Below are 26,783 nucleotides of genomic sequence, written 5' to 3'. Positions count from 1 at the left end.
TGTACGGCTGAACAATATGGTAAAAAAAAATAACTAAAATATATTAACAATGGTTAAAAATAGGGACTGCTCATTTACATTGTGTTTCTGGTGTTGTTTTGTTGTTTGATTTTGTATTCATGTTAATCTGCAGCTAGTCATCTTAAACTGCATCTAGTTACATCACTAAAAGACAGCCTCAATATAACTTTTTCCCCCATAGGGAAAAAAATGGAAGCTCTAGTTTAAGGTTTAAGTGTTAACCCTTAAATATAAACGAGAAAGCGCCTCTTTGCAGGTCCATATATTTGCAGGAAGGTCAATCAACAACATAAAAGGAGAAATCCAGCGTAGAAGAGAAAAAGCCCACTTCTTTTTCCATTAAGCTCCACCTTAGTGGCAGCTGCTGTAAATGTGAATCATGTGTTGTGAATCTTAGTAACAGAAAAACAAAATTACACCCTAAAACAACAAAACAGAACAAGAAGTGCAATGTAAATCGCCAATACCTCTTCTTAAATAGCTGTGTTCTATGTTTCACCCAACTTTACACTCCTCTAAACCCTTAAGTAATTCAATTTGTAAGGTTTCCAATGGAGAGTTTTTGGTTCATATGAAAATCTGTCGGTGTTTCAGAGACTTTTCTCACCATGTCACCAACAATTTTTTGCAGGAGGGACCAAATCCTTGAAATTTTACTATTTAATAATGGTCAAATTCTATGATGCTGCATAATGGCACAATATAGTTCATCATCAACAACAATAACTCAGTCAAATCTTGTTGTGTGTTGTGTGTTCATTTAAGTATTTTTATTTTTTTTCTAACTGTGCATTCATAAAGAATTCAGTTGCCTAAAGCTACTTCACAACAGCAATGTCATGGTCCCATCTGGCTGGCACTCTAAACACCAGTAGGCGCCTGTCTCAAAAACTGCCACTGTAATAGGCCTCATGTTGCTTCATACCCCCAATAAATAATTACAAAATCAATGAGGCTTTTAACTAGCTATGTACACACCTTGGACTCCGAAGACCTCTGTGCATTATATCAATATGACCTGTACATATGTGTGTGTGTATGTGCACGCGTGCGTGTGTGTGTGCAAGTGTGATGAAAGTCTATGGATGTGTGTGTGTGTATGAGACAGAAAAAAATCAGGTATTATGACTGAATGCATATGGATTCGTAATTTATATTTAAGAAAATTGGCTTTATTTGAGGAGGCTTCCCTTTAATGGCTGGATGGGAGTGAAAATTCAATCAGGTAAATAGAAAATATAATTTGGAGGGAGGATATAATCTAGTGAGAGGAAAACCAAGTAAGAAGAGTCAACATATTTCATCCAGAGAGTTCAGGTCTTTAATTCTCTCTCTTTATGTTTACTCTCTCTCTCTCTGTCTCTCTCTCTCTCTCACTCTCTCTTTGTGAACCTAGCCCATCTTTTTGAATTTGCCTCTAACCACTATAAATTCTGAGGCTATACATAGAAAGTGATATTCATTGGAGGAGATAAAAGCTGTCATTTTTCAAATGCACAAAATGGTAAATAAGATATGTACTGCACACTCTCAATACCAAGCAAGGTGAAGCAGACGTGTGACTCAACAGTGACAACAGGAATTATGTGTTTGCTCAAGGACTACAGCTGCAGGCAGCATCTATAAAAGATGTAGTGTATTTGCAGATGAGCATTGAAGAAAAAAACAAACATCTCGGCGCCTGTCCTGTACCGTCAACTGATGCCATGCGGCACACAAAGCATACAGGATGCATGAAAATGACTCAGAGTCTCAGCAGGGACTGAACGTCATCATCAAACTGCCACTGTTGTTGTAATATGCAGCCCGTGTTGAATCTGCGTCTTATCACAGGGAGCTACAATCTACATGCAGGATTAGCCTTGTCACCATACCAGAATCCTAATTCGATACCACTACTAATTTTATATCTGAAATTTCAATACTATGTGACACCATGGCAAGACAGAAACAAACATCAAGCAGGATTTTACCACAGACTTGGAGAGCTATTTTAAACTTTTGCATATGTATTATGATATATCATTGTGTTTCTGTTTTTATAGGCTCCATAAGCTAAATGGTTCCACATTTGGTGTCTGGCAGCAGTTTTGTCATATGGATTAGTTGGACTGGGATTCAGTTCAAGACACTGAGCTCTTATTGAGAAGCTCTTATTAACTTAACATTGAATCATAAGAAGACGGGTATTAATGTCACTTGTTTGATAATGTACTGCTCTGTAGGTAGGTCTCTAGGCTCTACAAGCCATTTTGGTATAATCACAAATACTTCCGTATTACATGTAAGGATGCAGAAATGAAATCTCACAAAAACACCCAAGCTCATAAAGAAAACACAGCATTTCCCTTAAGCTGATGGAAACTTACCTTTCTTTTCTTTTTTTATTTTGCACAGATGCCTACCATTTTTTTTTTTTTTAAACCAAAGACTTAATTTGTCAACTTTGTAACCCTGTAGAAAACCTAATACATTATGCAAGAAATATTAAAGCTTCAAGGATGTCATTAAAATTAAGTAAATTTTGTGAGATTTTAAACTGTTAATAAAACTGTGAATATTCCTCCTACCTCCAAAAGTTATACATGCAGTCCTTATCTAATTGCCTGGGTTAAAGAAACTTTCACAGTTTGAGTAATTATAATGCATTTACAAGCAGTGGTCTGTATATGGCTCCAAATGAAAATGTACCATGAGCTGTCACGTTGCTAGGCTTTATACAGCAAGTCTCTACATTATTAACTCTAATTTATAATATGGTTTGAGTATTTCCATAAAGAATCCAGTGTTACATACACTCTAATACACTGCATTATATAGCTATTTATGAATGCACTGTACAAGACTGTACAAAAGGGAGAAGAAATCAATTGGTTTTATAATTAAGCCTATTATGTTAGGTCTAATACAAATTATAGTCTGTTAATTGAGTTATATTGGCCTACATGTTGCTTTAGCCTACACGATACCTTAATTGGCACTAAATAGCTTTGCTTGAGCATCATCAATCCCCTTTCAGTATTTCAACGCTCTCCCAGATGACACTGTCCTATAGCCTCGCTCCAGTGGCCTTGTTTAAAGTGTACAACACAGATGTTCACAAGACAGGATCAACTTGTCCTGGAAATGTCTCGCAATACAAAGGCTTTGGAGTCGCTAAATCCATGAAAGGAGGTTTGATGCCCTTTTTGATTTTTTTTTTTTTTTTTTTTTTTTTTCTTGCTGACTTTCTCTGTGGCAGTATTTGAGCCCTGCCATGACTGATTAAATGTGCCCTCTAGCCTATATCAAACTGCTCTTGGTTTGGATTTAACTTCAAAGACTGTGGGAAAGCAATGCTAGTCCTGCCTTTGTGTCACTGGCAGTCTCAGAAATTCGACGTCTTTGTGCATGCAGGAAGTAAAGCCTTGTAGTGTTGCTTGTGCACTTTAACGTGATGGCAGTGGGAATAAATATTTTAACTGGTAAAGCCGTGATGGTCAACTGTTCAAACAGAAAAGCCTTTATCTTCACTTTACGTATGAAAAAGTAAAAGACAGAAATGTGAGCCATCGGTTGGTCTACCTTACATGACATTCAGCCTGCTGAAAAGGCACATTCAAGCTAATATCAATCATGCCCCATTTTCCTGTTTTTTGACATGATAATTGCTTATGCTTCCAAATCACTCGTTTCTCTGCGGAGCTTGACATAGCTTCAGTTTGCCAGGAGTGCAGCAAGGGTCAAAGCGAGCTCAAACCATTGAACCCAAAAGCTGATTAAAACATGTCAAAACAACATTCACACCGCCGTTTCACGTCTTTAAATAGCCGTGATCAAACAATTATGACAACCCATCAATTATAACAGTCCATTTGATACTTTTTTAGCATCGCTCACATGCTTCCTCATTTACTCTGCTGTCTGCCAGTCTTCTGCTGAGTTCACATCACATCGGAGAAAGCGGGAGAGCAGCGTTTTTTCGCATCCGCTTTAAATCATTCTTGACATGTTTTGCCTGTTGGAATGCCCACATCCCAAATCATTTTTATTTCTGAATTTAATATGAATCACAAACAACACACAGTAGATATTGCAAGGCTGATTGCATTAGTGTGTAAATAACCAATAATTTGGATATTTAATACCTTGGATTTCCAATATCAGTGGATGTGCTGCTACGTTTACAGCCTGTGTTTATGCACTTCCACAACTTGTGATGCCAGGTGGGAGATGACTCATCCCACAAAAAATTCCACATACCCAATTTTTAATTACCACTTGCTGTTTGGTGCTTAACAGATTTAAGGAGTACTTATGCGATCTAGTTGCAAACTAGCTCATGCTAGTTAAAATAACATATTTCAAGTTTCAGCTTGTGCATCAGGCAGGTTTTAATCACATCAACAGTTGCTGTGTGTATTGCTAGTGGTAAAGTGAAGCTACACAAAACTGTAGATAACTAACTGTAGTGATTAAATTTTCAACACAATCAATCATCACAATCACAAAAATTTGGAAAATAAAGCCCTTTTTGAAAAAAATAGTCTGAGTTATGCTATATAACTGGTAGAGAGTATACTAGTTAATTTATACAGGACATGCTGGTCAGCAGAAGACTACAGCCTAAAAAGTGCTTCTTATATTAACCTTAAGAGCAGATGTGAAGGTTTTCCTCTACCTCAGTGTGAGAGACCGACATGCAAATTCACATCTTTTGGACATAAAGCTCGACGCAAAGGTGAGAGAGGTTGCCTGGATGGGTTTCTTTCCACTGCAGCCAACAAACTTTGCTTTGCCATGCATTTGCTGTGAGCTAAATCAACCAGTTTAATACCATGCTGCAAGATGCACACCAGCAAATATACCCGGGGGGTTATTAAGCACTGTGAGTGTGAATTCAGCCACTTTCAGTGTTTGTGTTGTTCTATAATGCCAAAATCGCCCATGTAAGTGCAGAGATTCAGCGAAAAAAAAAAAAAAAAGACAAGAAAAAAGACAACTGTCCAGCAATGACATTAAAAAAAAGTGTTTAAATAATGAATAAACATTAAAGTAATATTGCAAGGGGGCTCGTGATCAGTGAAAGCATTGGACTCGACAACAATGCAAAACCGGCATCAAAAAACCTCAATCAATTTTATTTTAAGCTCCTCCATATGGCACGGATTTCAGCTAAGGGTGTCAGGCGAAGTAGCAAAGTTATGCAGTAATTACCTCACTATGGTCGTCATCATCATCATCATCATCACTCATCATCATCATCACTCATCATGGTATTAAGATAACCAGGAATGACCAGGAATCGGACATGGATGTGTAACATGGTGATGGAAATCCAGTGATCAGTGATCAAACCTATAGTCATCATAGTCTTGAGGCTCTATTTATCATTGTATGGAATTGCAATATCATGCAGCTACAAACTTTGTTTCAGCAAAGAAGTCAAAAATAGCAATCGCTTGAAGTTGCAGGTAATCACAGTGTGGCACAAAGTACTCTGGAGAGAGATAAAATCTCAGAGGAACCTGGGAATTTCTCAAATGAATTCCAGTTTTCTTTTTAACTGATATGGTTTAGAAAAATCACCCGCATGGTTGTCAGTTATTGTTTGACGTGCACAGGTAATAATTACAGTTATCAGACATCCCCAGGGAACATATCCGCCACCCAGAGAGGGCTTAATACTGGTTTTTGCATTATTAGGATCCGCAAATTGACATAATTGTTTTCTATTGCACAGCTGCAAGCCACAACTAGCCTTTTATGAAATTAATACTCGGAAGTTGATCTTATCGGAGTGAAGAAACAAATGAGACAGTTTGCAGCTCAAGGGGAGACATGGACATTTTTTGAAAAGTCAGAAGCCAAATGAAGCCCTTTGCAAAACAGATGAAATGCAAGTGATGGGCTGCCTTGCATACAAAGCATGTCTGTATCCTCTTTAGAGAACTTCAGTTTGCAACCTTTTGTCCAAAACATGATAATAAATTAAAAAAAAAAAAAATCACACCAGGGATATTGTATGCCTTATGTGGATTTACAAAAGTTGTTCCAGTAGACATTATTAGAGTTCCATCAACGAGTCCGCAAATTGAAATCCCGCAGGACACTCTATCAAGGCACATCCTCCAACACCCCACCCAAGAAGGCACACACACATCACACAAGCAGGCACATGGACAGACAGACACACACACACACACACACGGAGGAAGTGGGAAATGAGCATCCAATGAACCATCATTGGAAAAATAATAAACTTTTCTCTGACAGCGCCGTTTCACTGCTACGAATCAATATCATAATAACTGAGAGGGAACATAATGTATGATAAGGTTGAAAACAAATTGTAAATACCCATAAATGCATTTTTATAGACAGGTCTGACCATTACTGAGAAAATGGAAATTATATTTGTATGTAATAAAATAGCATTACCGCAGAAGGCAAAACTCCATTTAAGGCTGACCCACAACATTTCAATCTGCACTTAAAACCCAGCTCCATTACTTACAACTGCTGTGTGCTCTTGAAGAGATATAGAACGCCAATTGCAAGTGGTGTGTGAGAATAAACCCACAAAACAAGCAAAATCTATCTGGCCATTAATACCCATACTGTGGTGTCTGCAAAACACTCTGGACTCGAGAGAAACAGTTGGGCCGACAGCAAAGGGAGTGATCATTTAGATTAGATTAGCAATTGTCACAAGCTCCATAAACATGTGCATGAGCCATGGGTGCAGAAAGATCAAACATTTGCCCTGCACTCTTCTTTAAATCACACCATTATAAGGATGTAATCACTCAGAGCTAAGCCATTCGCCTGCATTAGGGCAGAGGGGAATATTATCCAACTAAGATAAAAAAAAAAAAAGGCAGGCCTGCATGGAGAGAAGCAGCGGTGGCACAGAGGCCTTAGCACACCGCAGAGTAGTGATGTAGCCAGTGGCATTCCCGAGTATCACCTAGGAAGATGAAAAGAAGGCCAGAGCGGTTGAGACTAGAGATGGCATTTCTTCTCGGGGTGATTATAGGCACACTCTCCTTCCCCAGTCGTCCTCTGCTCACATCCCTGCCCGTCTTCTGCCACTCTCATCCATCCAGTCCACTCTATTTTTCTGTGTTGGAGGGCACACTCTGTCCTGCAATCCCCCGTCTAGCTGAAAGACGCCATCTGTTTCGATTTCTCTGTGACAATAAACAGACGAATGAATCAGACCGAGGATCTGAGATTGAAATCGGAATTAAAATTTATGGAAATGTCTTTCGTTTGGAGACAAAATCTTACTGCGGCAGCATTGCACTGGAAAGCTTCATGAAAAATACAAGGACGACTTTTAAAGTATCATCCAAAATGACTGTTCATGAGACACTTGATGAGCCAGTGTAGAGCATGGAGTGCAGCCTGTCATGTCAAGATGGCTCAGCCAACATACTAAACCAAACAGGGGTTTTCAAACCATTAACCTAGAACTAAGGAATCACTAATTGATTCATTTCTCAGACTCCTCGGAGTCTTACTTAAAGACTCAAGCTCTTTACTTTACTGGTCTCTTGAATCAATGTTAGTTCTGACGAGGTCTGACATTGCCAAATCCCTCCATGTAGCCCCATTCAAGCATCCCTGGGGCTCTCTTTGTTCTAGGATAAAAAGAAAAGGTTTCCATCTCCTCACCTCTCACTGTTAACAACATCCTACAGGCATGCGATGGCTGTCTTCAAGGTTCTCCTGGTGAACATGAGTCTCTTTGCCTCATAGAGTGGGAGGATATATTCTGCCTAACAGCACAGACAAATGCCGTAAAAATAGGCGATAAATGCATCCACACCCATTCAACAGTCCTCAGCAGATGATTTCAGACTTCAAAGATGCGCACATGGTAATCTGCTTTAAGTGGATGTTTCTGGGCCTCTATCATGGCTCGATCATCAACTGAGCCGACTTAAACCATGGCTGAAAAAACAATGCTAATAGTGGATAATTATCAGCTTTTACTCCGTCTGCGCTAGCTGCTCTATTCCCTCTCCCATCACACACAGAGGCTGGTGAATAAACACAATGGCATGAATAAATAATGACCCCACAATCCTCTTAAGGTCCCTGAATAGTGAGGGAAAAAAGACAAAAGTTTACTTTTGGTGTTTGAGAGCAAGCGGAGCCTGAAATTGTAAGCGACTCATTAGGGCTACATGTGGCTTGCCTGGGGCCTTGCTGAACAAAGATGGCACCATCCCATCCTGTCATTCCTCAGTGCATTCCAGGCCTGGCCTAATAAAATGCTAAAGTATACCCTTAAGAAACGGCTACATTCCCAATGAAAGACGATAAAGAGCTAAAGCATTGCCTTGAAAAAAGTTGAAAACCTTTATATCTTCCAAACTTTCCCTTGGAATCAAATTTTTGCACAGTGGGTGGAAATTCTCTGTGGAGTGATTAATTTGGGAGCATTTTCTGTCCAGTGGATGCACTCCCAAGTAAAATGTCTCCATTGTGATAAAGGAGCACGCCACTGCCAAAAAAACATGATTCCCTCATCTTGTCACCTGTTAGCTTACATGAAAGCCCACCGTTTGACATTTCAGACACGGCCAGTGTTTCAGAGTTGATCAGTGCTTACCGCCCAGCTCCACTGCATGACAGTTCAAAAGGCCATCAAAATACATGATGTCAAGAGCACTGTGTTTGTATGTGCTTTTATAATTCACGCCATATCATGCAAGAAACTTGAGCCACTTAAGGGTTTGCAACATGGCAACTAAGGTTTGTTTACAATGTAAATAAAGTCATCAACAGTGAAGCGTAACTTAGCGGTGGCTTTGCATGCATTTCTTCAGCGGAAATTGCAAACCTGACTTCATATCAGCATTTTGGAGCATCTTTGAATTCTATTTTGTAAAAAAAAAAAAAAAAAAAAAAAAAAAAAATCCAAGCGAGTATTCAGGTGGCGGCAGAAAGTAATAATAAAAGATAACTTATACAGACAGAAAATAATGTCTCTGGAGCGTGCTTGTGGAGGCTTTGGTAGGAACGAGGTAAGCCAATTTCAATTCCAAATTTCCACTGAGGTGATGAATAAAACTAAAGTTGCCTGGGGTAGACGGAAAGTCATTCCTAGCCACTGGAGATGGGCAAAAAACTTGAACAGAACTAGCCTTTAATAGTATGTCAAACAGCCAGAACACAAACAGATGACTATATCAAATATGTTTTACCGCTGCTGAATATTAAGCATTAGCAAACTCTTTACTTTGGTAGAGTTTCAGGCTGATAGGGCTTTCCAGCTGACATCCTTTTAAAATACAGACACAACTGTGTTTCCATAACTGTATAGTATAGAATAATACATCAGTACAACTCTCTACATGGCAATTAAATCCACCTCAACCAATGAGATCCATAGATTGTATTTATTATTCATCAATGTAGGTTTTTGTTGCTTTTCCCCAAGATTTTGGTTCTTTTTTTTTTTTTACATGCTCTGGTCAAAAATGTATTGCTTTTGCTACCTCCAGCACATTTAGTTTTAACAGTCCCAGACTATCATGGTGAGGAGCAGCAGGTGCAAGAATGGTATGTTGTGTAAAAAGTAGGAAGACCATCAGAAAAGCAGTAAATACATTATAGACAGAAACAGAGGGGGGGGGGAAGAAGGGGAAGGCAGACAGACCACTGAGACCAATCTGAAATTCATGTTTTCTGTCTTCCTACTGAAACTGTCATAACTTTTCCTATATTCTGCCAATGCACGCACCATATTTCTCTCATCCTCCTGTCGCGTATTGTGTTGCATTCTTGAGAGGAAAAAAATGTCTGAATATGAAAATGCACTTGTCTTAAACATCAAAATGATAGCTAGTTAACTACAGCACGGCTAACGAAAGAAGCCTCTGTATTGTGATGGAGTATACTATATCTCGGTATATTTTCCTAGGCTTTTCACAGATCTGTTTGTATTGCCGTTTTTTATAATTGGTTGCAGGAGAGACAGAGATGCAGAGGTCATTACCAGATGCTCGCTTGGTAGCTATTGTTTTGTCCTTTTAGCACTACAATTATGCAGAATAAACAGTGGTCTATAGTACTTTTTGACCTTGTGTCAAGTAATTTTTTCATGGTTTGACTGGGCACAGATAGAAATATTTCAACCAAAACAATGTGTTGCACTTTTAGTTGAAACTCAAACTAAGTGTTCGCAGAGGTTACAGAAGGCGGGATTCTTAACATTAGGCTTCTGCCAGCGGTGAGCGGCCAGTCCCTTTCCTTTTTCTAACTCCTCTCTGTTTGTACATTGGCATCAGAAGGTTAATATCTATACTATATTAGGAAAAGTACTGAATGCAATGAAAAACAACCAAAAAAGGAGTTGGCTGAGCCTGATGCAAAAGTGCTAAACATCCAATTACTGACATAACCTGTGTTCTGTTGGTATAGCTCTTTAGACTCAAACCTTACTTTTAAACAGCCAGCCGCATGAAATGAAAATTTGCTTTCTGACTTTAATCATCGGGGTCATCTGGGTGATCTCCCAGACTTGAATACAAATTTTCTCTGCTACAAATTGCATTTAGGAGAAGCAAAAGAGAGCACATAAACAAGGTCAAGGAAAAAAGACGCTCTTGCATCCTCTTATTCCTCATTCTTCTCTACAAACGCCTAATAATAATGTCACCTCAGTCATACCTCACTCTTATACTGATGCATGTGGGTATATGAGCATATTTTCTTTTTTAAAATAATTGTTTAGCAGGCAGCTGGCTGATTCTTTTCTATTATCAAGAACAAGCTGTCCAAGTTGACATTTTGAAAACAACTGCCTCAGGTGGCCATCCTTTCCTCGACTCTCCGTATGGAAATGTTTGCAGCTGATCTGGCCCAAGTTTTCCATCAGCAGCAAATGACATGGTAACGCTGCTGTTTATCCCACATATTGCAAAATCGCTGTTAGTGTTCAGCTCGCAATCAGTCAGCCTAACATGGTTTAAAACGGGTCAAAGTGTGTCTAGATTTCTAGGTAATTCTCACAGTCCGAGCACTGAGGTTTGATGACAGAGGGGACGCAGCTCCGGTCTGACCTGCCGCAGAAAGCTGGCCATTCATACGGCTGAGATAAGACTTGTGTTTCCAGTGTGACAGCGGTACTTGAGGGGAACCTCAGACGGGAGAGTAAAAAAAAAAAAAAAAAAAAATTCTAACGCTTCTGTCCCAAGCTATTTTCTTCAACATGCAGTCTGAGAAATTTCCCTGTGCTGAGCTACTTTCAATGAGTGAGAAATAATCCAGGAAGACCCTGAGCTGCCCAGCACAACATGGTTTTTAAAGCAGAGGGTCTTTATGTGTGTGAAAATTACATGTGTGTGTATTGCTCCTATATTGAAGTGCCTTTTGTATCATATAGCACTAACAAAGTTTTATGACAAAAATGAGAAGGTAGCAAATAATTTATCATTTAGCTGTCCTCAAACCACACAGATGCTGAACTGGTAACCCATGCAGTTGAAAGCTACTGCTCTGCCATTACTGTCATAGGTAGCTGTCATCTGTGATTTAAATGTGCCCTGAAGCTTGACTGCTGTATTGTGCTGTGTTTGCGGTGTTTAATTCTGTGTTCTGTGCACAGAATGCGATGGCATTTTCATACGGAAGGAATCTCACAGGTCTTTCATTAGGAGTAAATGCACCGAAAATACTGGGCATTTTGAAATTCGACATATTCTTCACATGGACAAACGATTCTGACGCATGACATGAGAAAACGAGAGATTTTCTGGCTTACAGCAATTTGTGATATGTGTTACATCTTCTATCATGGATGCTCATGACCACACACATGGCCACATGGGAAGCATTTTTTTTTCTTTTATGTCTGTTTTGAATCTTCAAATGTAAACCATTTATGTTTCATTTGCAGATGCCTGTAAGTGAAGACCTCTGCAAACTACAACCTAAAGCAGAGCTGCTGCACTATGTATATATCTATATCTATATCTATATGTGTGTGTGTGTATACATATGCATATATACTTACATACATACATACATATAGATAGATATAGATAGATAGATAGATAGATATAGATATAGATATAGATAGATATATACACAGTATACTGCTGCTGATGAAAGTCAACAGAGCAGACCAGACATGTAGATGGAGAGCGACAGAAAGAGAAGGGGTTGTGTGTGTGCAGTGTGATACTGAGAAGTGTAGGAGTGTGAGTGTGTGTGTGTGTGTGTGTGTGTGTGTGCATGTGTGTGGGTGGGTGAAAGAGAACCAAACGGAAAAGTAAGGTGAGCAGGTTGCAAAGGTTGGAGTAAAAACACTAAAATAAGGCAGAGAATTGACTAGAATTGAAATGGTGAAATGAGAAATACGAGAAATAAACGTATTCTTTCAAAGAATGTCAATAGGCAATTTCATTCGCCAAAAATCCCTCACCCACCCAGCCCGCTGCCACAGTTACAGTGTCATTCTGTGGGAAACACTCGATATGCGCACTGTTTAAAAAATGTCTAATTGCCAATTTAAAGGAGTTCTTTCATGCCAACACTGACACGTAAGATCACCACTATACATACTATACTCTACATTTACTGAACTATATAATTGCTCAAAGAATCACCTTGTGTCTGTTCCTCTGCAAAAGGCTTTTAATTTCTGTTAAATCACTGCATTTTGAAATTTATGCTCAATGGGATTTTAAGTGTGAGGGAACAATAAGGACCAAATTTATGCACATCACTGCAACTGACTTGTATCCCATTTGAAACAGGGAGAACATCTCATGAAAAGGAGACTGGGAACATGAATAATTGACTGTATATCAAATGGATATTGCTGAGAGGGGGGCAGAAGTCGTGAGACAGGGTTTGGATGATCCTCCATTAGGGGAGGGCTCATCCTGCTCCATGTTGTACTTTGAGCCGTAGTGGGGCTCCTGAGCCTTGGTGGTAAGATGGGCCCTGATGTGCTGTTGGTTTAGACTGTCAGAGGCACTGGCAGGGAGCGGGTATGCAACTCCACAGATAACAGCCCAAAACTGTCCACAAGGGCCTCTAAAACCCAGCAAATTAGCCTGCAAATGAGCCAGAGAATATCTCTACTAATCCATGATCTGAGCAGAGACTCTGCCAAAAAAGTAAACAAATAAATTACTTCACAAGAAATACTGGGGGTGGAAATAACCGTGGCTGTGAGCTAGGGAGCCACTAGTGATTTCTTTGAAGTATCATTTTGCCTGATATTCGGCTGCTACGATGCTTGTGACCATTTCAGAACAAGCTTGCATGTTTAGCTCTGTGTGGATGCAGTGAAATTACAGATCCATATTTAACACAAAACACTGGCCCCACAGCGTATGATCACAGTCTGCTCTATCTCTAATGCCAAGGGCCAAACATGTGTCAGAATAATATTTAGAAAAAGTAACTATATTTGCTCCAACAGTGTAATTGATATAATTGCTAATCATGCTTGTATAATTGGTATAATTGTTTTGGGTTGGTTCCTATAGAATACAAATAATTGGGCAGATATAAACAAGAGGCTGTTAGCTCAACAACAGTTTATGAGAGTCTCAACTGTGGATCTGTAGGAGCTCTAATCTTCCTCAAAACCTTTGATCTGTTGTATTGTTTGAACAGGAAACCCCAAAACATTTCATGTGGGAGTAATTTCTAATGTCATTTCTTACTGTAAATTGAATGAAATTGGCCATGACAATTTTTCACATGGAAAGAAAGCTATGAAAAACGAAATCCAAACTGATGTCCTTTAATAGTTCGAGACAAGGTACATCGTTTCTGAAAAATTGTTTGAGAAATTCATTTCATTCATTATTTAGTCACTTCTTTTGGTCCTGTACACAGATGAAGGGATTGTGGACCCAAGTTTTTAATTTCTTGTGATATTTTTGTTCAGTTTTGTTACCACTGTGATAACCCACAGAAACAAGAGCAGGTTCAGTGCAGCCTGCAGCTACAATGTTTATATTTATGTTCAACACCGTTATTAAATATGGCAGATCTTACAGAGCACAGTATGTGGAGAGCAACAGGCTAGGACTGTGATCAATAACAAAACCCTGCAGTGCAGCGCTGAAAGATAACATCAAAAGAATTGTTCTATATAGTCTTTTACGATGTTTGAGTGGAGCCATTTTACAATACATCTTTTCATTACTATCCCAAGTCAAAGTCATTACATTGCACCACTGATTTCCATGTCATACTATTGGAATATTCTAAAATATCAATCAAATGAAAACTGTAAACAAACTTTAAACCATTTAACTTACATGGTTAAATGGTAAAAAATAAATAAATAAATAAATAAATAAAGACAGTGTTAATTGAATTATAATTAAGGATTTATGCACCACATGACTCTATGACTTGTTTCTACAACTCTTTTGATGTAAAAATCAGTGAGACCTGAAAACATTACTGTTCTTATTTTGCTATGAGAACTGTTTTGTTTTGTTTTGTTTTGTTTAACCTTAAAATTGTCAGCATTTTCTTTATTTCATCTGCACATGTCCCTTGACAATATTCATGTTTGTTGGCACATGTATATGTGTGTGTGTCTATGCATATGCTACTGCTCCTCCAAGGTCACATTGAGAAAACTCCATCTCTGTGGTCCTAGCACACTGCTGTAAAACATGCCCTGATGAATCCAGCCCTGTAATGCAGGAAGCGTCTCATCTAATTGGAAGTCTGATTTTCACTTCACCCCACAGGCTCCTAATATGGTGGCAAAGCTCCAGGGAATCAGTTCAAAGATAAAATGCATCTCAAATGCGGAGTGTGCATCAAAGAAATTTGCTTATTCACCTCAGGAGGGCGTGGCCATCAGCAGCCGTGTGCACAGTCTATGAGTACAAGATTAAGGTACACTGACTTTTATCAAAGCATAAAAATGCATAATTTACTGTTTGTTCCGTGATTATTCACAGCAACCTATCCTTAAGCCATGGGTACATTTCAGACCTGGTTCTTTCTGATACTGCTCTGTCATTACTGATCTGTAGTCCAGAACACAATGATCCAAAAAACACCAACTGGGCCATCTTTTATTTTATTAGTCATTATGGACTGTTTGCAGTGCAATAACCAGCCATCCTTTAAACGGCGCAATAGCTATGTTGCTGTAACATTTGCAAACTCTCGTTTCCAGTTCACCAGGATTAATTGGAAAGATACAACACCAGTGTCATCACAGGAAAACCAAGCACCAAAGGGGCAATTTCCTCACAGTAAGTACACCGAGTAATCATCCTCAAGCTCAGTGGCTGCTTTTCTGTGCAAGGTAGAAGTGGCTAGGACCAAGAATAACACGGGCGAATAGCAATGAACAAAAGTTCTTTCAATGCTTCAATATCAACATGGAGTTGGGGAATGGCTGAGGTACAAACCCCCCTCCTCCTCACTCAAGCTGGAATCTGCAGGAGATTTGCTTTTCAAAGCGCCTCAACCTTTTGGGGCTGTGACATATTTCTACGAGGAACACCAGTCCCTTGAAGACAGTCATGCTATGTTCAAAGATTCAGTCACTGAGCACCACCCTGGAGCTCTTAACCTCAATCTTTCAACAGTTCAAAGTTTCGCACCTTGCAAGTGGCATGTGATACAGGTAGCAAGGGAATAAACCCAAGCATCCTCATCGAGAAGTTTACACTCCCTGCAAGAGTTTTTTTGTTTCTCGTGTATTTGTCTCATGTTGTATTTTGCAACTTTTCAGAGAAGATGATGATTATTATTATTATTATTATTATTATTATTATTATTATTATTATTATTGCTATTAGAAGTAGTACTACTGTTTCATAACTATGAAATACAAACAGTAGTACTCCAGTCCAAGCTGTAGTAGTAGCAATAACTAGCAAGACATTGGTGTAGTGGTGTTAGTATTATTAGTAGTAATAGCAAAAGTGTTATTAATACAGTAAGTAGTGCAGAATGTTCCACTGTGAGCACTGAGTGTTAATCTGCAGCAACGAGGACATTAAAAAAGTAGCCACTAGCCACTTTTCTCAACATCAATAAATATCACTCTTACCCAACTAAAAGCATGATCACATCAGCACATTAGCTACTATGTGCTTTGAAGGTGAAAATGCTGATTGATGACTTGTGTTTAATCAAGCAGAAAAAGAATGAGACTGAATTGAGAAACCGGACCATTATTCATCTTCAAGTGCTATTTTTTACTTGCTACTTCAAAGCGTTGGACAATGGATGAATATTTCCTCTGACTTCAAAAATGTGCTATTTTAATGGTTTCTTGGTATATCAGATAAAAAGTAATCATGTGCGTTGTATGCAAATGTATGGACACAGAGAATATTGTAGCCCTCTTATGAAGCCTGCTGCCGTCATTTGAACAAAACAGATATAACTGGTATATGATCTCTACCAAAGTCACAGTAATGACATGATTTTGTTACTCCTCAAACATTATCAGCAGTCAGGATTGTCTTCCAGATGCAACTGAAATAGCTCTAAAAAAAAATAAGAGTTGATTCAGCAATTTAAGACATTAAGTGGGGTTCTGAACAGAAACATCCACTGGTTGCTGAAAAGTAAAAAGGAGCTGGAGATAGTGACTCTCTCTTTCACAATAAGCTTTCTCTGGAGCTCCTACAGGCTTTGCCCTGCAGCATTGCCTACAGCTACCTAGATTGAGTAATGAGCAGTAATAAAAAAATAAACTATTTCCTAAAACTAAATATCACTGAGATGAGTTTTATAATGTATGACTCATCACTTTTCATTGGTATGTTATTAAAAAACCCATACTTATCAGACAATATTTCAAATTTGAGTGAAATTGTTTTGCTCTTAATAGTGTTTACTATGTAAAAGGACTGACTACATTGCCAAAGCACATGTTAAAGCAAGATCAAAGTGTAGCTATATATGTATCTCCTTAATCAATACAGTACAGATCTCCCATGAGGACAGAGTGAGGGAAAGCAAAAGCTGTACACAACTAACCACCCACTGGAACTAATTACATTTTATCGTTAGAAAAATGCCAGTGTCAGTCACACAAGCATTTTTCTATCAACAGGCACTGTGTAGGACTAAGCCGCATTATTTATCTCTGCAGGTTACGGTACACATGAATAAAAACAGACCCTCCGCAGGCTTTTGTGCCTATCTGCACTGCTGGTTCTCATGGTTACGGAGACGTGATAGGGTAACCATGACAATGGGGGAAAGTTGGGATTAGAGCACACATCTGGATAAGCCGCGATGGGGTAAAACCCAGGAGCAGCAGCCCTCTCCCAAACCCAGCAGGCTGGACTAGTCTGCATGATGTTCAGCCTCTGTATGTGCTATGACTCAGCAGTCGCCCGCTGCTGTAAGTGCCCTGAAGGAGCTCCCTAGGGACCAGAAGCAGCATGGGGAGGTGACACACACTCCCAAACACACACACACATAAACACAAAGCATAAACGTAGCCCAGTAAAAAACATGCACATACACAGGGCATGCACATAACCACCCACCCGTGCACATGGACATCGACACAGACGCACACACATACACAGACGGATAGACAGACACACTCTAACAATCTGTTCCAGACATATACTAATCACCCACTCAATAGCTAAGGATAAAAACGTCTGAGAGCGATCAGTGCATAGCAATAGACTGGCATTTGCAACCAAAACTAAGTTGTATTCCAGAAAATCAATCCATGGCACATATTGTCAACTATATTTGAAGTACCTCAATTAGACTGATTCTTAGACTAGCATGCAATAATCACCAAGGTTTTTATTTATATAGTGCATGCCTCAAAATCACTTGAGCATCTAGAAAATTGTTCCAAAATCACTATTCCTTATTTGCATGCATTAAAACCAGGGTCAAGTAAGTCACATGTGGAGAGGGGAGCACTGCCCAGCGGCTTGAATACATTAAAGCGGAGTAAATGGTTTGTTGATTTAAAGAGATTAAAGCACACACAAGCACGCCAGCTCGATGGATTTTAATTAACTTGCCATATATAAATTGTATGTTATTAGGCATTACTGAATTAAACGCTGAATGCAAGTGCTCTTTCTGCTTGGGTGACTGGAATAAAAAGCTACTTAGAATGTCGTTTGGGCTCTCAGAGACAAACACCAGTAGCATGATGCTGCAGCTACGGGTGCTCAGCATACATCCCCGTGTATCTGAACAGCCATCCAAGGAGATTCTCTTTAATTATGTACAATGCACCCAAATTCAAGTCCCCTGGCAGCTCAGATGATCAAGCAGAGGGATGCCACGTTCTCTCCCTGAGTCATTCGGGCAAATGGATTCCACTTCCAAGAGTCATTTCTGTCAGTTATAATAAGAAGCTAATACATAATGTGACACGCTCTGAAATGCAAAACTATTCACAAGGTTCTCTGCAAGGCTGTGCAGGGGCAATTAGAATTTTGCCGCTAGGCCCTTGATGAGTTCCTCTATCTCCAATAGATCCTGGGAGCAGTATCATAAATCTGCCAGTTAATATGCATGATTTAGGTTTGGTTTTAACTTTGCATAATGCACAAGAGAACTTAAAAATGTTGCCACATAGCACCCCGGTGTCCAAAAAATGAAATATAACCCATTTTGGCAGCAATTCAAGTAAACAAAAAAGGAGTGGTAATATAAAGGACGATGTTATTGAAGAAAACCTGTCTGGAACTGAAATCTGCCTCCACACTGCTTAGTATGTGTGCCAGGAGCTTTTTCCTTTCGGCAGTGTACACACACCTTCCAAGTAATTAATAAGTTGCAAGTGAATCTACTTGCGCTGTGGGGACCCAGCTGAGCATCCAAATGGCATTTCCTTTTTCCAAAAAAATTCCTAAATGTTTTGGCTTTATGGCACAGTGATCTACAATTTGAATAAGAATACCTCCACCAGGCTGCTATTATTTTCTGGCATTTTCCTGTGCCCACACAAGCTCAGTCAGGTCTGCTCTTGACATGTCTCATAGTGACATATTCTCTGAGCTCAAGACCTTCTGAGCGAGCGCACAGGCTCACTGGTCCCTTGGGGCCAAATTAGAACACCAAACCACGAGGAGATGGATCCAGTAAATATGACTTCCTGTTTCCTGTTTCCAAACACCACCAACAGGCATCTGCCAAATCGTTGCCTATCCACATCCACACACAGTGCAGCTGCAGCAAAACAAGCATACAAGAATAACGGTCCCCCTGTGATGCAAGGCAGAGGAAATGGTATTTGGTATAGCAGTATGGGAATACTGCTGAGCGGTGTTTCTTCCAGAGGTCACAGCGTAAATAAGTTGTTCCTTAAACAAGCTTCCAAAGGATATGAATAGAGATTTAAAGAGCTTAATGAGAACTGTCAACTTCAATTTAGTCACAGTGGAGTAGTTATATCCCGAGGGCCAAAAACTTACCCAGACAATTTGTGAAGAGAGGGAAGATGCAACTCATCTTATGGTTGTATGGGTTCCAGTTGAGAATATCAGAAACCAAACAAATCCGAAACCATTTTAATCATCCTCTAGTCTCTCACTGCCCCATGTCAACAGCCACACTTCTCACAGTCTCAAAGAAGTGATCCTGCTTCAGTGTATACTGAAAATGCTCCAGTCCGTTCCATGTAAGCAACAAAATCAAATCCACAGAAAATCAGACACAGTACAGGATCACGTAACAGTGTAGCCTAGCGAGTAGGAAATCACGGGCAGAGAGAAAAGTGAGGCCTTACCGTTTTCTGTGTTCTCGTGTTCAGTGTCGGTGAGGGTCAAATTGGAGTTGGCCCTGCTGGACAGGCAGGAGCTGCGGCCTGACTTGGTGTTGCTGCGGCCCCATAATCTGACCGCGTGCTCCGGCGACATGATGCCATCCGTCTCTGTGTCAGCATCGGAGCCCACACTGACTGAGTAGTCGCGATGTGGCAGCCCCAGGTCAGTCCTGTAAGTCGCTACGTGGGACGGCAGGGCCTCACCAAAGCCAAGGTCTCTGAGGGAAAAGTCTGCTCCAGCAGCAAAGCCCACAAAGACGTTGCTCAGAAAATTAAATCTGCCACTTAGAGCTTCAGTCAACATAATGAACTGTATTCCTTGTAGAAAAAGATGACAGTAATATGATGGCCTTGAAATGTATAATACCACTAAAAAGCAATGGTTTACCTCTTGTAAACAAGCACTAATCGAGGAGTCACATGGAGATCATAGCACATTTAATATTCAAGTAAACGTTATTGCTTTAAAACAGAAAAGCTGGGATTTTTTTTTTCACATCATCATCGACTCATTTGGACACAAAAGAAGACAGTAAAAGACATCAAAACAGCATCACATACCTCTACCCTTCTCATTACCACCCAGCAAAGATAATGGCAGTTCTCTAACCCCAAATTCACAACTTGAACTTCTTTAAATGGCACATTTGAAAGCAGAGACGTGGCTTGTATTAATACTCAATAATGTCTCATCATTTTTCTCTCTCATAAGTCCTCTACCTAGATAATTAGTACTACCGCAGGAGGTCGGGAGACTTTTAAAGGGAGCATCTCTGATTTTAGCATCTCTGCAAGTTTTATCCCTGCTGGAAATTTCCAGACACAATTAAGCGCTTGTTTACTGAAAAACAGGGTTGCTGCTTCTTTCATTCAGTGCACCATCTCAGGAATTTGAGTCACCACAATTAGAAATGCGTATCTTTTATCTTATTTTTTTGCGTATTCAAACGAGTTTTGCAGCACCTGCACTTCATTTGAATTTGAGGCCATCTTGACAGCGCCGTGACATTTTATTTGAACTACAGCGATCAATAATACATTTGATCCAGCAGGTGCAGATGTGCATGTCTACCATGCAGTTTTTAACACTGGCGTGACAAGTTCAATCCCTGGCCACTGCTGTTGATAGTAAAACTGTTCAAAGTGACCTCGACAGTGACAGAATTTGAATTACCAAGGGACTGCTCATTAAAAAGCAATGATGCATATATTCAAAGAAGTGTCCTGAAACTAGTGGTCTTTTCATTGCTCTTTTGCACTGTTAATGTACTTGCAGATGGCCAGTACTGGAATATCAGGCAAAGACAGTTTCCTCTATTGCTGCGAAAGCACATCGTTTCTGATATTGAGAACACACAGACTAACCTTGCCGGCTGAACTCATCCACTTCGTGATGAACCATGTCCTTGACACGGCTCCCATAGGCCATCCTTGAGTCCTGGTCAAAGGCCTTTAGTGTTTCACTGGAGCTGTAGGATTTGGGGTTGGGTTTGCCATCCTCGCTGTCTGCTGAGGAGCTGGTATAACGGTGCTCTGTGTCCCGCCGGGCAGTGAGTGAGCGGTAGGGTCTGCGTTCCTTCACTTCCATGGCTGCCCCCGCTCTTTTTTCAACATCAAATCTGGGTTACGATGCCAACTTAGTCTGAGTGACTCTGTGAAAGGAGCAAACAATGCACACACAGACACACACAGAAAAAAATAAACAAGTTAGGACACTGAAATCTGTCTGAGAACATGCCTTCACAGCTCTGTCGCTTTCAAATGTAATCACTGTTTTTCCTTTTAATGAGAGAGTATATGCTGATTATATGCTGAATATATAATACGCTGAACTCAAAGTCAGTAACCCAATCTAATTCCTTGAAATTACGTTTGAATTAATTTTCTTCTGACTAAAGAAAATCGGTAATAATTTTTGTAACTATCATATCATTACATTATTACACACAGCTATATCATTTCAATATGAGTACGTGTCCCTAATCTCATTATCAAAATGCCTTTTTTACATTTCTGAACAAACAATTAATCATCTATTTATGAGAGGATCTGTAATCAAAGTAATGAACGCTGTTTTTCATTCCATCTGTATCTATTACTCTCTAAAATAATGCAAGGTGATCATTTAAAATTTGATATAGCTAATAGCATTAATAGCAGACACATCACACACATATGCAATTCATTTGGAATAATCCAAAGTCAAATATGTGCATGCCACATCCAAAATGAAATAAAATACAAATGCATGTTTTCCAGCAGCACATAATGTCAGCATACACAGACAGAGAGAGGGAGAGGATTCGTTTTAATAAAATACAGCACAGCAAATCTTACTCCCATAAAGTTTACGATGCGAGTCTCCCACAAATATTCCATTTTATGTGCCGTATAGAAATGCTGGGCCCTCCAGCATGTGTAAAAGTGGCACGTGTCCTTCCTTGAATTGTGCTGTTTATAAGTAACAAATCATCACTGGTTCAAAAGTGAGGAGCCGAACAAACCCTGGACCACACTGAACCTGCAGAGATGATTAAAATCTGAGACATAAAACCAAAGGTGTCATGCTCCAAAACATCAGTGAGTATAAGATCGATAGTGGGCGTTGACATTCAACTGTGCGCTGCTTTTTATTTATTTATTTTTTTTTTACCCCTTGTCTTGACTCAGGTGGGGTGGGGGTAGAATATTTTAGATGGTAAACAAAAAAAAAAGAAAAATATATTCAAATTTAAAAAACATTGCTAAAACCATTTCTTACAAGTTAAAAATGAGTGGGTTAAAGAGTTAAAAGAACAAATAAACAGAGAAACGTGCAGTAGTCAAATAAAGGCATAAATAATTGTAAATAAGTGTCGGGCTGCAGCTGCAATGTGGCACGGTGAATATTAATGTGTGATATCGCTCAAAGGATGCTACTTCGCACACAGCTCATTTTAACTGATCTCATGGTTTAAAAAAATATTGAGTTGGCTTAACGAATGTCAATCTGGATATAAACTTGATTAGAGGCTTGGCCACTGTTTACTTTGCAGCTCAATTAGAGAACATAGCGAATTAACGAGCACAGATACTGCAGCACTAAGTCTTGATAATGCATTTGCCTGCTTTCATGCCACAGGCCTATATCTGAGTCATATATCTATTTATAAATTTATACATCTGTATGTGTATTTGAGTGTGTATGCTAATGTACACGACATATTCCTACACTATACTGACCCTTATGTAATAGCATAATGTTTCTTTTTATTCATTTTTCAGAGAGGAAATGGAAACTGCTCCTAACACAAGTTGTCTTTTATGCGGTAACCTTCTACCTCCATACCACTTAGTGCCATACTTGAAAAAGTATTTTAATAAAAGCAAATGCAGAAGGCAAAACAGTCGATAAAGGAACACAGCTCTCCGAAAAAAAGAGATAAAAATTACTCCCGGCAAATCTGGGAGTTTTGACTGACAATACGCCTGTGTTGTTCAGACAAGGATTTTCCCACAAGATAAGCTCTTTATGAATACTGTATGAGATTTGTGCCGGACAGAACAGTAAACAATAATCCTCAGTGAACTATATTTGGCCCTACTTGGAAAAAAACTTTTTATTGAAGACACCATTGTTGAGTTTGGGGGTTTCTTTTTGTATGTATTGACAGCTGAAAAGATCCGGGTGATTAATGACTTGGGGCCTCAATACCAGGACCTCCGCCACACGGGGGGGGGGAAAACGCTCCCTCTCTGCAGCGGCAAGAGCTCTTCAGCTGCTCCCAACATTTCAGACGCAGCTTGTATGGGTTGCTAATTTTTTACCTTTTGCTCGAGATCCTTGATGCTATGCAAATGTGAGAGTGAGGAGAACAAGCAGCTTTGTAAAGTTTTGAGAATGTTCTGTAAAGTTCATTGTTTTTGCTTCCAAAGGGCCAGGCTCAGTGCTTTGGCCATCTCTCTCATGCACAGCCCTTCCTCCTCATCGGCTGGTATGCAATGAGATGTACCTTTGAGGCCATGGGAAACCCAGAGGACTTTTTCAAAGATGCAACAGGCTGTGTACAATGACAGATGATGCGGGATGCAAATCTGGGTCCTGGAAAGAACTTGCCCATCTTGAGTGCAGCTGTCATGCTTTTCAGACAAAAAAAAAAAAAACTACTGTATAACTAAGGAGTGTTTTACTTTGTAAATAGACTACATCTGGTATTATCTTTGTGCTTCAAAGCCAGAGAGCAAAGCTGTTGTTCTTGTTCATCTGTCTAAGTCTAAATCCTGGGAGAGCGAGCCAAAACAAAGAAAATGCCAACGCTGTACTATTCTACTGTACCGGTATGTTAAGACAATAAACACAGTCGCTTTTATTTAACCAAGATATTTCAACAACCATGGCAAGAAACAGAAGTAAGAAATCATCAGTGTTATTTTTAAACCGTACTATCAACTCTCGATTAGACGCAGGGGATTTTAAGTAGTAGACTGAAACACTGAGAGGCGAAGGTTAATGAGGGTACACTTACAAAGACTAAGTTAGAAAACTTATTTACAAAGGCTGCTGAAAAATGAAAAATGTCACAGATCGAAATCTCTAAAACAAAGATACAAATCACTTGCTTTCATTTCAAAGACAATGATTCTCTAAAGCCTGAGCTGCCGAGCTTGAGCAGTGCCAAAGAGAAGCTAACTGCATATCTATGCAATGATCCAAAATCAATTGAAGCCTCTCTGTATAGACAAAAGAAATGATGGATGGTCTGTTTTCCCCTTTAAAACATTTGCAGAGTCTACATTTTTCAGCTGTATTGTCTATAACAGGCAAGGGAAGAAAGGGGTTTGTCTTGGAGCGCAAAACAAATATATGGCAGCTGTAAGCCAAGCGATAATGTGGCTCTACTGATAGAGGCAATGAGCAATGAGCAATAATGGTGACTAGTGAAGCCATCAGAAACAGTGATGTTACTTAGGTCTATATTAAGATCTGTGCTGTGTGTGTGTGTGTGTGTGTGTGTGTGTGTGTGTGTGTGAGGGATGGAAGTGGGTGGGGAGCTGTCTATTAATCAAATGACCACACACTGGCACTAGGGCTGGGCAATATATCAAAAGTATGATAGTAGGTATCATTTGGATCTTTAGATAGTCTAATATGATGATGTGGTATCAGCCTGTTTTAAAGGCTGCAGTAAAATAATATGTATATTTTTAACTTATTATCTGTTTTATTGTTTATGTTTATATGCCTGGTCACCATATCCACATTAATAATGATTGCTTATTGGAAATCTCTTGTGTGTAAATATCCGATGAATGCTCCAATAGTCACTCCTGCAATATTGTCACAATATCAATATCGAGGTATTCAGTTAAAGATATTTTTTATATGTGATTTTAAATATACTGCCCAACCCTAACTTACATGCTATCAGGATGTTTAGCTGTTCACTGGAAGTCCATTAATTCCTAGGAAGACTGTGGAAAATTTCCCGATGTATGGATAATCAGAGTTCTATCACTTTACCGCACTCCCTCGTATTCCTGCAGATGGTGATTATGATTGCTTGGCCCCCGATCATAATTAGCCAATAAATGTTCTAAATTGGTCACTGCTGATTGGCTGACAGACAACTCAAAATAAAAAATAAAAAAGGCTTCGATAGCTAAATCAGGAAAGCAGTTAGGCCTCAGTGTATGCAGTAAAAAAGTATGAGTCAATTTTCAGCAGTCAGCAGAACGTATGTGGCGTACTCTCCACATGTTGTCCATCTGGCATTGACAGTTCATTTCTGACACTGTGTTTTGAGATTACCAGCCCGTGATCATACATCAGATCCTGTTTATTATATCGGACAGAGGGTAGGGCCTATGCTGCTTCACTGAAATACCTTTCGTGTGTTGCCAGTAGCAATAGATGAGTCAGCACTTAGCCATCTTGCACACAATAACATGTAATTACTATATTTTGGGAAAAATTACTCATTTGCATAGGGGCCAGCTATGTCATGCAGCCACAATCTCTTGAACACAATTCTACACTGGAAACTCACTGCCTTAAATGATGTGCTGTTGTTAGCAGAATGCCTGCACTCGATTGACAATTGGACAGACGATCGACCAATCACGCTAAGAATCAGCAATTGGAATAGGCCCCGGGACATCTGATCAGTATATCCCTATTTGTTTGGTAAACAATAGATTTTCCTGGTAAGTGCAAAGTAGACTAGAAGTTGATTGCAGTCATTTACAGCTTCCCAGCTCCCTTTTATTTGAAAGACTACCGGAATAAACATCTCAAAACACGGCGTAGAGATTGAAGACGTTCATCCTTGTGGCTGAATGTTGTTTTTCGGTATTTTTTTCCCCAATTAATTCAGCCACATTAGCACTTGCTGTCTAGCTATGAATCTTAACTCATCATCACGATGTTGCACTATGGAACATGACACCAACATGGCTAAAAATAGGTGATTCGACTTCTCAAAACAAGCGTCTCACACCACCACCATCTATGAGTCAGAAGTGATCCATCATCCAAGCTGCCAACAGTGCGGACATGGGGTGACAGAAACCCCTGTTGAACACTTGTAGAGGTTTTAATAGGCAGATCGTAGTGACCACTGCCCCACTGTCAGGAGTTACTTAAATATGAGGCTGAAGTAGGTGGGAGGTGTTTGGGGTACAATATAAATGCAAATGGTCCTGTACTATCCATCAGACAATTAGCAGTGTGTTGAGAATTGCTATTCATTGCTGCTGCATATAAATCTAGGCTTCCTTCTCTGGCTGGTGGACATAACCCTAGTTTCCATGATAATTAATGGCATGCTGCTCTTCACATGTCATAGGTTTTTACGGGATCAAGTGCCAAATGTTGCCTGACATTCTTGGGCAAGGAAGTAATATCTTGGCAACCCCACTCCCACGATCGCTCGACACACCCATACACACAAACTAAAGCACATGGACGATGTTTGGCTGATTCCTACAGGAGTGTCATCTGGGTTGACACCAGGTTATATGTCTGTGA

At 39.6% G+C, this 26,783-nt stretch overlaps 1 protein-coding gene across 1 annotated transcript in view; it reads right to left on the bottom strand.

Moving 5' to 3' along the window:
- tenm4 (teneurin transmembrane protein 4) overlaps positions 1-26,783 on the bottom strand; it is a 168,525-nt gene that overhangs the window by 102,253 nt on the left and 39,489 nt on the right. Inside the window, exons 2-3 of the mRNA XM_030066430.1 lie at positions 21,143-21,429; positions 19,742-20,008 (exon numbers count right to left, since the gene is read on the bottom strand). Of these exons, the coding sequence (XP_029922290.1) occupies positions 19,742-20,008; positions 21,143-21,365 (490 nt within the window). The 5' untranslated portion in view covers positions 21,366-21,429. The remainder of the gene's footprint in view (positions 1-19,741; positions 20,009-21,142; positions 21,430-26,783) is intronic.

Source organism: Myripristis murdjan, chromosome 13, assembly GCF_902150065.1.
Source record: "Myripristis murdjan chromosome 13, fMyrMur1.1, whole genome shotgun sequence".
NCBI lineage: Eukaryota > Metazoa > Chordata > Actinopteri > Holocentriformes > Holocentridae > Myripristis > Myripristis murdjan.
Note: the sequence above shows the minus strand (reverse complement) of the source record. Positions and strands in the feature narration are given on the sequence as shown.